Source organism: Culex quinquefasciatus, chromosome 1, assembly GCF_015732765.1.
Source record: "Culex quinquefasciatus strain JHB chromosome 1, VPISU_Cqui_1.0_pri_paternal, whole genome shotgun sequence".
Lineage (NCBI taxonomy): Eukaryota > Metazoa > Arthropoda > Insecta > Diptera > Culicidae > Culex > Culex quinquefasciatus.
Window position 1 is genome coordinate 67982269 of NC_051861.1, and position 15174 is coordinate 67997442.

The 15174-nt window shown below is 33.8% G+C and overlaps 1 protein-coding gene across 1 annotated transcript in view; it reads left to right on the forward strand.

Moving 5' to 3' along the window:
- LOC6045520 (cytochrome P450 315a1, mitochondrial) overlaps positions 1-14706 on the forward strand; it is a 93339-nt gene extending 78633 nt beyond the window's left edge. Inside the window, exon 5 of the mRNA XM_038249468.1 lies at positions 14662-14706. Coding sequence (XP_038105396.1) covers positions 14662-14691 — 30 coding nt within the window. The 3' untranslated portion in view covers positions 14692-14706. The remainder of the gene's footprint in view (positions 1-14661) is intronic.
- The last annotated feature ends 468 nt before the right edge of the window (positions 14707-15174 follow it).

Here is a 15174-nt window from a genome sequence, read left to right on the forward strand (position 1 = left end):
CTCTTCGCCAAGAAGAAATGCCACGGTCTACTCCTCTCATCAACAATCGGCTCCAACAACACTGGCACAGGAGGCAGCAGAATCATCCTCCGCGACGAATTGACGTCGTTTGGAATGACGTTGCTGAAGCAGGCGAGGGTGGTCCAGGAAGCAGCTGATTTGAAGTTCGTCTGGCCTGGTCGCGATGGGGTTATCCTCGTGAGGGCCACCGACAACTCGAAGGTGGAAAAAATTCGGAACGCCAAGGACCTTCAGAAACTCCAGCACCAGCACCCCAAACGCCCTCTCGATGGATCGCTGTTGAACTCCACCATGCTGTCGTTAAACGGCGCACCGGCTCCGAAGCAGCAAAAGCAGCTGTAATACGCAGTTTGGACGGCGGATCAACTGCAGAGCATTTTGTTCTATTATTTTGTTTTATAAAATGTTTACAAATTGTAACTCTAGTTTTGCCTGTATCGAAGATTGGATTAAAAATAAAAATATCTCCTGTCTCTTCCTTAAACATCATTCAACTAAACATTCGAGGCATCAATCAACTATCAAAGTTTGACTGTGTGGGTGAACTGCTTCAACGCCTCGGGAAACGCATCGACATTATTGTACTAGGCGAAACCATGCTGAAGGATGATCGTACAAGTTTGTACAACTTGTCTGGGTACAGAAGCTTCTCGTGTAGAAAAGAAGCTGGTGGAGGATTGGCTGTCTTTTGCTTAGCAGATCTGAATGTAGAAGTCCGGGAGAACCGAGTCCTGGCTGGTCTTCATCACATTCATCTTCAACTCTATTCTCGGGGTAAACACTTGAACATTCACGCGATCTATAGACCACCAGCGTTTGAAGCAGCTCGTTTCCTTTCTGAACTTGAACAAATACTTTCAGCCAATCCCAACAACCAGGAATGCATCGTGCTTGGTGACATGAACATCCCTATAAACATCGTCACAAACAACGTGGTCTGTGAATATTCCGCTTGCTATCATCTCTCAACATGGTAGTAACCAATACATCGGTAACCAGGCCAGCCAGCGGCAACGTGCTTGACCACGTGGTATGCAGCGAACATCTTGCAGACGGTGTCTTCAATGAAACCATCTGCAATGATCTGAGTGATCACAACTGGATCGCAACCTCATTCAAGTATTCCTGCGAGCTGGTGAAGCAGACCTTCCACAAGGACATCGTCGACCACGCACGGCTAAACCAACAGTTCACTGAGTCCCTGGCAGGGCTGTCTCCACACCTGACTGCAAACGAGAAACTTCTGTTCGTGATGAACAGTTATAACTTGATCAAAGAGCAATGCACGAAAACAGTAACGATAAAGGCGAAGGTGAAAGGTAACTGTCCATGGATGACTTTCAATGTCTGGAAGCTGATCCAAATCAAGGATAAAACACTGAAAAAGCAGCGACGAAACAGCGACGACCCACGGCTAGTAGACCTGTTGGCCCACGTGTCCAAAAAGCTACAAAAAGAGAAGGAAGCTGCTAAGCGGAACTACTATGAACGTCTCCTCTCTGGATGTGACCAAAAATCTGCTTGGAGGGTAATCAACGATGTACTAGGGAAGCAGCGCAGCCGATCTCAACCGAAAGAGCTACTTGTTGATGGAAAGGTGGTTTCAGATTTGACTGAAATATGTCAATCTTTCAACAAATTCTTCTGCAACATTGGACCTGAACTGGCCGCTACCCTGAATAGTGACCGCGACATCTACAGATTTGGAACCCTACGTAGACACCGATTCTCCATCTTTCTACATCCTGCAACTGTTGCTGAAACGACAATTTTGATTAACGGTCTAGACTCCAAAAAATCCGCTGGGTACGACAACATTCCTGTTACTTTTGTCAAGCAACACTTTAATGTGTTTGCGGCCCTGCTGTCCGATATCTTCAATGAAATCGTTGATACAGGAGCATACCCAGATTGCTTGAAGGTTGCCAGAGTCACGCCAATCCACAAATCTGGCGATTTAAAGAACCCTAGTAACTATCGACCCATCTCATGTTTGTCAGTTCTTGACAAAATTATCGAGAAACTGATAGTTTGCAGACTTGTTGGTTTTGCTAACAAGCACGGACTGATCTACAAGCACCAGTACGGATTTAGGCAAGGAATGAGCACCCTCACAGCATCGTGTGACCTAGTGGAAAGTATCTACGATGCCTTGGACAGCCGGAATGTAGTTGGCGCTCTTTTCATTGATTTAAAAAGCATTCGACACGATCGACCACAACCTGCTGCTGAAGAAGCTAGAGATGTACGGCATACGAGGAATTGCCTTATCCCTAATCCAAAGCTACCTGGACAACAGATCCCAATTTGTGACTATTGGTGAATCTCGGAGTCAGTATGGTCCTGTGACAACCGGAGTGCCCCAAGGAAGCAACCTAGGACCAATCTTGTTTCTGCTCTTCATAAACGACCTCCCGTCACTGGGCCTTACCGGTGAGGTACGCTTGTTCGCCGACGACACATCGATCTTCTACAACGGTGTTGGTGGAAAGTATGCTGCAGTAGTCGAGTCGTTGCAGCACAGGATTAAAGTGGACCTTGAGCTACTGAATGACTACTTCTGCACCAACCTTCTGTCAATGAACCTAACAAAACCAAGTTTATGCTGATCCACTCGCCCTGGATTCCCATCCCTGTGCATGATCCTGTTGTAGTCTGCAACCGAGTAGTCGAGGAAGTATTTAGCTTCGAATTCCTCGGTCTAACGCTGGACAGCACGATGAGCTGGTCAGCACATGTGGATCTACTGAAGCGGAAGCTGTCTTCATTTTGCGGAATACTTCGGAAAACCTCATCGTTCCTGCCGACGTCTGCACTGAAAAAGCTGTACTTTGCAATGATCCACTCTAGATTGCAATACCTCATCGCCAACTGGGGACATGCCCAAGAGTCGTGTCTTCAAAATTGCAAGTTATCCAAAACAGATGTCTCAAAATTGTGCTCCGCAAACCTTTCCTCTATCCCACCCGTCTGTTGTACAACGACCCAAACGATTCCATACTCCCCGTTCGAGCAATGCACGAGTTCCAAATGCTAATGCACATTCGGAAAAACATTAACTCTCCTGACATCAGCCTGGTATTGCAAAGGATGCACACAGGCCGTGCCAGTAGACAAGCTGGACACTTCTACCTGGTCAGAGCTCGAACAGAATTTGGCCGAAAGAAGATTGCACACATCGGAAGTAAGCTGTACAACGACCTCCCACCACCCTGTAAAGCATCACCCACGCTGATCCAATTTAAAAAATCCTTACGCGCGCTCTTCAAATCAAAAGTGTTACACTACCTTCCAAGAAGCTCACACTAAAATAAATATATGCTTTCTCGTTTCCGCCACCGCCCGCCCGCCGCCACCCGCCGCCACCCACCGCAAGCCGCCCATCGCCCACCGCCACCCGCCCATCGCCCACTGCCACCCGCCCATCGCCCACCGCCACCCGCCCATCGCCCACCGCCAACCGCCCACCGCCAGCGATCGATCACCGACCGCTACCCAACATCACAACAAATCCGCCATCACACTTGTTATATGTTTAATAGTTTAAGTGTAGTCTTAAAGGCAAACTATCCCTTAAAAGAGCTTAGCTCACTGGGATCTGCCTATTAGAATTGCACCCACAGTAAATCCCACGACTGAGCCTAACCCTTTATAAGGGTAGGTGAATGTTTCCGGCAAGCAATGCTGTGAAGTGCGAAATTCGGTATTAAAAAAAAAAAAAAAAAAAAAAAAAAAAAAAAGAAAAAGAACATAACCACCTGCACTTTTATTTTCAAAAATCATATCTCCGAAACGTACGGTTCGACATCGCCAATTTTTGATAATAAATGTGAATTTTCCGAGGAATCCGATAAAAATATTTTCAGACATAGGCTCTTTGGTCCAGGCACGGGCAAAACGCCATTTTTAGTTTTCATATGACTTTTTCAATAGTTAAGCTAGATTTTGGAACTTCTTACTATTTTTCCCAAATAGCCAAACTCATCACCTTTCTTTTGCGTCTAAGACAGCTAAAATCGGATGAAATGGCGCGGAGATATAATTTTTCGAAAAAAGTGGTTTTTGCGAAAAATGACGAAAATTGCCATTTTTCGAACCACCCTAGCACGATGTAGGTCACCCTAATGGCCAAACAAAAATACGGGTCTAATTATTTTGGCCAAGGAACCCCCAGAAAAATTTTGAGCCCGATCGGAGAACTTTTTTTCGGTTTAGGCTCTTTTGAAATGGAATTGCTGATATATAAAAATCATTTTATAAATGATCAAAAGACACATTAACATGATCATTCAAAATGGGTCTATAGACCGTATACGGGCCACAAGAAATCCCCTCTCTTCTGGATTTGATTCTCTTTAACCTGATGAACACCGACCAACAAAATTCCGGCGCAGGCTCAACTCAAGGGGACAACATTTTCAGTGAGCAAGCAATAGAGAGTTGCTTGCTTTCTTTGAAATAGTCTTTTACTTCGAAATAGTCAAAAACACTTTATGAAACTGTGATTCATGATCACATTTTTAAATGGGCCGAGAAAGGGTATATTTCCCCTAGGCGGCGTTCATCTTGTGAAAGGAAATAATTTAAATCCAGAATTTTTGGAAAATTCGATTTTTATTTTATGGAACTTTTTCTGCAAACTGTTCTGTACAACCGGATAGCTTCGATTTTTTAAATGTAATTGTGAGATATAGCAGAGGATAGAAAAAATAATGTTGGGAACATAATGGGTAATAATTAGCTTATTAATGTAATTTCTAAGATTTGCAAGGCAAATTGTATCCGGGCAGTATATTTATGCATTTTCATGAAAAAATGTACAAAGCTGGTTCTTTTTTTTCTTTTTTTCAGTTTTTCTTTTCCATGTATATTCATTCAGTTAAAATTTTATTGAGTGTCCAATCACAATTGATGACTTTTCACCTCAATTTTAAATACTAGCAACTTTCATTTATTCATGAAATATTGTAGCTTTCGCTATTCAGTGATTTCAAATGTATGAGGTCCTACATGTACAAAAGGGAAAAGGGATACCTTAAAACTTACTTATAAACTATATAAAGAGCGGATCAATGCAGCTAAAGACTGCAATGATTTTTGTCGAAATGCATCAATTATCTTATTGGACATAACATCCAAAGTGTCAACTTCGGCTAATTGATGAAGTTCACTGGTGCTGAACCAGGGAGGAAGTTTCAGAATCATTTTCAGAATTTTGTTCTGAATCCTCTGAAGTTTTTCTTCCTGGTTAAACAACAGCTTGTCCAGAACGGCACAACATAAAGCATGGCAGGTCTGAAAATTTGTTTATAAATTAACAGTTTATTCTTGAGACAAAGTCTAGAATTCCTGTTTATAAGTGGATACAAACATTTAATATATTTGTTACATTTAACCTGGATACTTTCAATGTGATCCTTGTAAGTAAGGTTTTTGTCAAAAGCAAGTCCAAGATATTTCACTTGATCCTCCAACTTTAAATTTACCTCATTCATCTTTATAATGTGATGACTTTTTGGTTTAAGAAAATCAGCCCTTGGTTTGTGAGGGAAAATGATAAGTTGAGTTTTTGCAGCATTTGGAGTAATTTTCCATTCTTTCAAATAAAAATTGAAAATATCCAAGCTTTTTTGTAATCTTCTTGTGATGACACGAAGGCTTCTACCTTTGGCGGAGATGCTTGTATCATCAGCAAAAAAGTGATTTCTGACATCCTGGGGGCAAATCAGGTAAGTCAGAAGTAAAAATATTATATAAAATTGGACCCAAAATGCTTCCTTGAGAAACGCCAGCACGTACAGGTAGTTGATCAGATTTGCTGTTCTGATAACATACCTGCAGAGTACGATCCGTCAAATAATTTTGAATAATTTTCACGATATAAATCGGAAAATTAAACCTTTTCAATTTCGCAATCAATCCTTTATGCCAAACACTGTCAAATGCTTTTTCTATGTCTAGAAGAGCAGCGCCAGTAGAATAGCCCTCAGATTTGTTGCTTCGAATCAAATTTGAAACTCTCAACAACTGATGAGTAGTTGAATGCCCAAGGCGAAATCCAAACTGCTCATCAGCGAAAATTGAATTTTCGTTAATGTGCGTCATCATTCTATTAAGAATTATTCTTTCGAATAATTTACTAATAGATGAAACATTTGTTGCAAATTTTGACCAAGCTACTTTAAGTTGCTTCAGGTAATTTTATAATTAAAATGTAAAATGCCATCCTCACCAGGGGCTTTCATATTTTTAAATTTTTTGATAATAGATTTTATTTCATTCAGATCCGTATTAAAAACATCATCTGATGAAAACTCTTGTTCAACAATATTCTGAAATTCTATTGAAATTTGATCTTCAATAGGACTCAAAACATTCAAGTTGAAATTATGAGCACTCTCAAACTGCTGAGCAAGTTTTTGAGCTTTCTCCCCATTAGTTAATAGAATATTATCACCATCTTTTAAAGAAGGGATTGGTTTTTGAGGTTTCTTAAGAACCATTGAAAGTTTCCAAAAAGGTTTGGAATAAGATTTAATTTGTTCGACATCTCTTGCGAACTTTTCATTTCGCAGGAGAGTGAATTTGTGGTCAATAACCTTTTGCAAATCTTTTTGAATTCGCTTCAGTGCAGGATCACGAGAACGTTGATACTGTCTTCTACGAACATTTTTCAGACGAATCAGAAGCTGAAGATCGTCATCAATAATGGGAGAATCAAATTTGACTTGGACTTTAGGAATAGCAATATTCCTAGCATCCAAAATTGCATTAGTTAAAGATTCAAAGGCTGAATCAATATCAGCTTTGGTTTCTAAAACAAAATCATGATTTGAATTATTCTCAATATGATGCTGATACCGGTCCCAATTAGCTTTGTGGTAATTAAACACAGAACTATTGGGTCTGGTAACTGCTTCCCCGGGCAGACGGTAATAACAAAATTAATAATATTTCAATAACAAATCTTGTTAAAATAACAAAAGTGTTATTATTTTATCCTGAAGTTCAACTTCAAGAAGAAAAATAATAACAGTTTCTGATAAAATAACAAGAATTGGTATTGAAGTGATATTACATTGAAAATGTGTAATAACACGCTAATAAGAGGAAATGTTATACATTTCAAAAACTCTCCTGATAACAAAATTTGTTATTCGTTCGGTATACGGACTTAGAAATAAAATTACCATATATCGCACAAATGGAAAAGTTTCTAAGGTTTCTACCCCCTAAGGGACTTTGCTTAAATTGGCTAAAACTATGGTATAATTTTGACCATTATTTTGGCCATGAAATTGGGTCCTTAAGCTGAAATTATTCTGAAAAAGTTGAAAATTTGAAAGTTGATATTTTAAATTATTTGATATACCCATAAGGGACTTTGTTCAAAATGGTTAGAACTATGGAATAATATTGACCAATTTCGTCAGGGTCATTATTTTTCCATGAAATGGGGTCCTTAAGCTAAAATTATTCTCAAAAGTTTAAATTTTTAAAGTTGATTTTTTTAATTATTTGATATACCCCCTAAGGGACTTTGCAAAAATTGGCTAGAACTATGGGATAATTTTGACCAATTTCGTCGGGGTCATTATTTTGGCCATGAAATGGGGTCATTAAGCTAAAATTATTCTAAAAAGTTGAAATTTTGAAAGTTCATTTTTTTATTATTTGATATACCCCCTAAGGGACATTGCTAAAATTGGCTAGAACTATGGGATAATTTTGACCAATTTCGGCCGAATCATTATTTTGGCCATGAAATGGGGTCCTTTAGCTGAAATTATTCTGAAAAGTTGAAATTTTGAAAGTTGATTTTTTTTAATTATTTGATATACCCCCTAAGGGATTTTACTAAAATTGGCTAGAACTATGAAATAATTTTGACCAATTTCATCGGGGTCATTTATTTCACCATGAAATTGGGTTTCAAGCTAAAATTAACCCGATAAAATTAACTTTTGAGAGTTCATTTTTTTAATTTTGTTATATTCCCTAACGGATTTGATTTATTTATTGAATTTTTGAAGTGTGAATAACAAAAACAGAAATTGGGTTTCAAGCTAAAATTAATCCGATAAAATTAACTTTTGAGAGTTTTTTTTTAAATTTTGTTATATTCCTGAACGGAATTGATTTATTTATTGAGAATTTTTGAAGTCTGAATAACAAAAACTGTTTTTATTTTCCCAGAGCCAGGAAGTCGGAGCTGACGTTGAAGTTCGAGCTGGAGTGAGACCTCGGAGACGGCATTGGATTCAGCAAATTTTCAGCAACTTTTACTTGGAGTCGGAATCGGTGAAGTCGGGTATTTTTGGAGTGCTGAAGTCGGCGTTGACGTCATGTCCTGCATCCAGACCCTGACTGAAAAGTCCGTCAGACGTCTGTCGTTTGTCGTCCGTGCAATTGTACGACGTCACTCGACAATGTCGTGCGACTTTCGCGCGAATGTCATACGTTTTTGCACCAAAATGTCGTATTTGTCGTGCGATCGATGATCGAAATTGTACGACATTGTCGTACGACATTCGACCGACGTCGCACGGTTTTGTTATTTAGAATGTCGTGCTATTGTCGTGTGCTGTCATTTCGGATTTTTAGGTTATGTTGCAGTTGAAAAAAACTGTTGTTTTTTTTATTGTTTTTTTTTTATTTCAACTGTCAAAATTTCACAAAAATATTTACTTGTTCACTTAATTTCACTTGCGGATCGCCGATTCTTCTCCAACTTTGCTTCCTTCGGGATTTGCCTTGACCGCAGCTTCCGGCTTGGATGTTGGAGGCGACCGTGGCAGCATCTTGGCCGTGTTGGACTTTTGCTCCTCGACGCGCTGATCAAAACTCGGATGCGACACCTTGGCGACGATCTTGAACCTCCGACGGATTGATGTTTACCGGAGTACGAGAGGCTGCTTCCTTGGGTTCTACGGAAGCCACGCGGGACCACACGGGGACGCATGGTTTCCGGCAGGATCAGATCAGAATATGTTTGTTGCCTGAAAAATATAACATCAATCAACAATTGGCAAGAATTTATAAATTAAATTCAGAATTCAATAATAATAATAATAAAATTTCAAAACAATACAATTTCAAATATGTAATATTCAAATATTTTGTAACTATAAAAGAAAAACTAAATTTATTTATTCTCGCTTACTTTTACAAAATGCCCTATGTACATAGAAAACCCATGGCGCATTGGTTTTTTTTTAAAGAATTCTAATTGAAGACATCTTAAAATTTAAATTTAAAACGTATAAAACTCAAATTACTGCAAATAATTAAAAATCCGACAATATTATTATTATTTAAAAATTGTACCAAATTTGAGAATTCTAAAAATATCTAATGATCAAACGTTTACAAATTTCAGCATCATTATCATCAAATTTAAAATTTAAATTTCTAAAATTCTAAAATTTAAAATTCTAAAATTTAAAATTCTAAAATTCTAAAATTTAAAATCTAAAATTCTAAAATTCTAAAATTCTAAAATTTAAAATTCTAAAATTTTAAAATTCTAAAATTCTAAAATTCTAAAATTTTAAATTTAAAATTCTAAAATTTAAAATTCTAAAATTCTAAAATTTAAAATTTAAAATTCTAAAATTCTAAAATTTAAAATTTAAAATTTAAAATTCTAAAATTCTAAAATTCTAAAATTCTAAAATTTAAAATTCTAAAATTTAAAATTCTAAAATTTAAAATTTAAAATTCTAAAATCTAAAATTCTAAAATTCTAAAATTTAAAATTCTGAAATTTAAAATTTGAAATTTAAAATTCTAAAATTTAAAATTCTAAAATTTAAAATTTAAAATTTAAAATTCTAAAATTTAAAATTCTAAAATTTAAAATTTAAAATTTAAAATTTAAAATTTAAAATTCTAAAATTCTAAATTCTAAAATTTTAAAATTCTTCTAAAATTTAAAATTTAAAATTCTAAAATCTAAAATCTAAAATTCTAAAATTCTAAAATTTAAAATTTAAAATTCTAAAATTCTAAAATTTAAAATTTAAAATTCTAAATTCTAAAATTCTAAAATTCTAAAATTTAAAATTTAAAATTTAAAATTTAAAATTCTAAAATTTAAAATTCTAAAATTTAAAATTTAAAATTCTAAAATTTAAAATTCTAAAATTTAAAATTTAAAATTCTAAAATTTAAAATTCTAAAATCTAAAATTCTAAAATTCTAAAATTTAAAATTTAAGATTCTAAAATTCTAAATTTAAAATTTAAAATTTAAAATTCTAAAATTCTAAAATTCTAAAATTTAAAATTTAAAATTTAAAATTTAAAATTTAAAATTTAAATTCCAAAATTTAAAATTTAAAATTTAAAATTTAAAATTCTAAAATTTTAAAATTCTAAAATTCTAAAATTTAAAATTCTAAAATTCTAAAATTCTAAAATTTAAAATTCTAAATTTAAAGATTTAAAATTTAAAATTCTAAAATTTAAAATTCTAAAATTTAAAATTTAAAATTTAAATTTTAAAATTCTAAAATTCTAAAATTTAAAATTTAAAATTTAAATTCTAAAATTTAAAATTCTAAAATTTAAAATTTAAAATTCTAAAATTCTAAAATTCTAAAATTTAAAATTTAAAATTTAAAATTTAAAATCTAAAATTTAAAATTTAAAATTTAAAATTTAAAATTCTAAAATTTAAAATTTAAAATTTAAAATTTAAAATTCTAAAATTTAAAATTTAAAATTCTAAAATTTAAAATTCTAAAATTTAAAATTTAAAATTTAAAATTCAAATTCTAAAATTCTAAAATTTAAAATTTAAAATTTAAAATTTAAAATTTAAAATTCTAAAATTTAAAATTTAAAATTCTAAAATTCTAAAATTTAAAATTCTAAAATTTAAAATTTAAAATTTAAAATTCTAAAATTTAAAATTTAAAATTTAAAATTCTAAAATTTGATTTCTAAAATTCTCAAATTCTAAAATTTCAAATTCTAAAATTTCAAATCTAAAATTCTAAAATTTAAAATTCTAAATTTACAATTCTACAATCTAAAATCTAAAATTCTAAAATTTAAAATTCTAAAATTCTAAAATTCTAAAATTTTAAATTTAAAATTCTAAAATTCTAAAATTTAAAATTTAAAATTTAAAATTCTAAAATTCTAAAATTCTAATTTTCTGAATATTAAAATTGAGAGTACCTCAATACCAAAATCATTTACTTCAATTCGTGATATTTTTAACTCCTATTTTCATTAGACCAAAAAAAATTACAAAAGTTAATAGATTTTAAATTTTTCAAATTTTAAAATTTAAGAATTTTAGATTTTTCAAAAGAATTTTAAAAGTTTAAAATATTTAAAAGAAATAAAAACTTAAACATTTTTTAAATTTCAAAAATATATTTTGTAAAATTTTTGTATTTTTTTTTGATTTTTTTTAAATTTTTAGAATTTTTTAAATTTGTTTTATTTAAAATTATCAAAAATTTAAGATGTGCAAAAAAAAAAAAGATTTTTTTAATTTTTAGAATTTTAAGAAACTTACTAATTTTTAAAATGCGTAGAATTTATAACAAATAGAATTTTTGATAATTTTTATTTAAAATATAAATTATTTGAATTTTAGCATTTTTAGAATTTACAATTTTGGAATTTTAGAACATATAATTTTAGAATTTTAAAATTCAAAATTTCAACTCGTGCGACTAACGTTTTGGGAATTTATGAACTTTATAATGTTAGATTTTTAGTATTTATGAATTGAAAAATTTTGTATTTAAGAATTAGGGAATTTTAATATTTAAATTATTGTCAATTTTAAAATTTTCATATTTTAGAGTTTTTTTTTTATATTTGAAGACTTTGAGAATTTTAAATTAATGAATTGTATAATTTAAGAATATTAACAATTTGCACAATATCAAGAAATTAAATGAATTTAGAATTTTCATTTCTTGCATTCTTAAGTTCTGGAATGCTAGAATTTTAAATTAAGAATGAAAAACTTTATAATTTAATTTTACAATTATCAAATCAAATCAGCGTTGAAGTTTTTTTTAAGCATTATTGGATTAAAAAGTTAAGAATTTGTGATGTTCATCTAATTTTTAATTTCGATCGTCCAATCGCACTCCCAGCACACCTCCTCCATCGTTTCTAAAACATGACTCACCAGTTCCATTAGATATGGAGGCAACCTCCGGCGGAAAGTAAAACACCAAACACTAACGGCTTCCTCGATCGCAAACTGGTTCCTTCCCGTCCCGTCTTCCGGAATGGCTCGCCGAGTAATCCATATTTCCCGTCCTCCTCTTCCTCCTATACTGCCACGAAGACCGTAATCTGGAATACAAGACAATTTGATTCGGTTGTCGCCCACTCCGGCCGGAACTTTCCGGCAGAAAAAGTAATTCAATCTAGAACACAACTTACCTTTAAACTGGCCAAAATCCTCCCAAAGCCTAAAACCAACAACAATTTGTTCGACTCGGTTGCAATCAAGTCCGAACAAGTTCAACTGAAGAGAACTGTCAAACTGTTTGCGTCGACGATAATCGACATCGAATTGAAGGTAAATCGATGGAAAAAACAACGTCGGGCATGTCGAGTGTTTGTCGTACGTTTGTCGTCCTTTCGACCAATCGATATCGAAACGGTAAAATCAAAACCGTGCGACAACTCGTACGACGTGCGACATTTTTCAAACAGGGGAGTCGAGGTTGTCTTCAAAGTCGCTTGAAGGTACCCGACTATGCAGCCCTGACTAGTACAGAGGAGTTATGGCAACTGCAGGTTTATTTGCAAATTACAAATAAACAATAACTTTTTTTGTTATGGAGACATACCAGTTTAATAACAATTTTTGTTATTATGCTGCTCCACCTCTCCGCACAAAATAACAAATCTTGTTATTCCTTCATGATTCCTTCTACGTTATTGGTTTGTTATTGCAATAACAACATAATAACAGTTTAAGTTATTCTTCGAACAAATCTTTGTTATTGATTTTTGTTATTTTAACAACTAATCCGATCATCCCAATAACATATTTCGATCTTCTCACAATATCAAAAACTGACCTTGCCAAGTTATTTCCGTCTGATCGGGTCATGAGAAATTGAAAAAGTTACTGGAAGGTGATCAGAATCAAAATCAGCATGAGTCACTAAAGGACCACAATACTGACTTTGATTTGTCAAAACCAAATCAATTGTTGATGGATTTCTAACAGAAGAAAAGCAAGTTGGCCCATTCGGATACAAAACCGAATAAAGACCAGAAGTGCAATCTCTGAATAGAATTTTACCATTGGAATTTACTTTTGAATTATTCCAAGATTGGTGTTTGGCATTAAAATCACCGATGATCAAAAATCGAGATCTATGCCGAGTAAGTTTATTCAAATCCCCTTTGAAATAATTTTTATTTTCCCCAGTGCATTGGAATGGTAAATATGCAGCTGCAATCATAATTTTCCCAAAAGAACTTTCAAGTTCAATGCCCAAACATTCAATAACTTTTAACTTAAAACACTTTACCCGTACATGGAACAAAAACTGAACTTTGTCTAAAAGTTTCAAATTGTTGATTTCATTTCTGTTGAAATGAATCAGATAAAATTGTGAAGTCAAACCAAAGCGAGAAATATTCCCGTTTGATTTTTTCTTCATTGGTATTACTTGGGATGGGGCAAAGCCAAGCAACACCTTAAGTTCGTTTTTGATCTCATCCACCGACAAGTCGTTGGAGAGACCTTTCAGGACCGTCTTGAATGGACGAGCATTCTTGGTCTCATACGTGTAGAAATTGTGTTTGTGGTTTTTCAAATAACCAACAAAAGTTTGGTGATCTTGTAAAGATTCCGTCAACAAGCGACATTCTCCTCTTCGACAAGCTGGAACGAAACTTTCTAATTGCAAGTTTCCTTGCAATTCTTCAGTTGCGTTCGAAAGCTGGTCAAATCGGAGACGGAAGTCACTACAATTGGCGGAGCCTTTACTCGTTTCTCGACGGCAGAAGGCTCAGTACGAGGAGAAGGATCTTGTCAACAGTTTCGGATAAAACACCGAAACTGTTTGCCAATGGAATTGGAGGATTGACCTCACTTTCAGAATCAGAATCAGACCTCGGATGAGGCTGTTTTCTTTTTCTGTTTCCGTTAGCCGGCTTAGCGTTCAAACGCTTCACCGACGTAACGACCAAATCTTCAGAAGATTTGCGTTTACCTTTGTTTTGACGCATTTTGCAAGCAAAGTTCTCTTAAAAAGATGGCTTCGTTTGTAAAATACAACAAAATTTCAGGTGGGGTTAGTCTTGAAAAGACTGTTTAGAATTTGGGAAAATAACTCAGGTAGTATTTAAAAAGACTGTGAATTTTGTTTGAAATAACGTTGAGCTTAGGTAGTAAAAAATACCGCAGCTCTAGTGTCCGTTCACCACGAAGGTTCGCAAGACACTGTACAAAGCTGGTTCCTCCAGCTTCGATTGTGGGGTAATTTCAAATGAAGTTTGAAATCTGATTATAAACAACATTTTTCTGTGGATATTTTAAAGTCCTTACTCCTCTCACAGAATTGCATGATAAAGTGTTTTTTTTTGAGTGGGCTTAAATATACAATTATAATTCAGTCATTTCCCCTTTACCCTATTACAGATTGACCTGCGAAGGCCATGTTCAATTTGATAGGTGCTTGTACATAAGTATGTGGAATTAGATTTTTTGTACATCTTATGACTGTTGAATTCGGTATCAGGTATCAGATAAAAACTATATTAGTTGGCACAAACGTTCTTGTATCACATTGAGTATTGAAAGTTATCAAAATGGTTGATCAAATGTAAAATAAAAAAAAGTAGTAAAATCAAAAGACGTCAGTGGTAGCATGCTTTTGTCTCATTTCAAACTAAAGATTTCATGCGAAACAGTTTTCAGAGATGTGCCCATTTGCATGGAGCCGGCATTCAAGTGGCTAACTCGTACATCACTCGCTGGTTTTGTCAAGATTATATGCTATAATGATTCAATTCCAACTTCAAGTTACCTGTATTTTTTGTAGACGACCATAACATCATGCTGGCTGAATCACACGCTCTTCTTCACGCGTCATCACAAAAGGAAGCTGCTTATATATTGAGATTGTACGATAAAAAGAACTCTCAATCAATA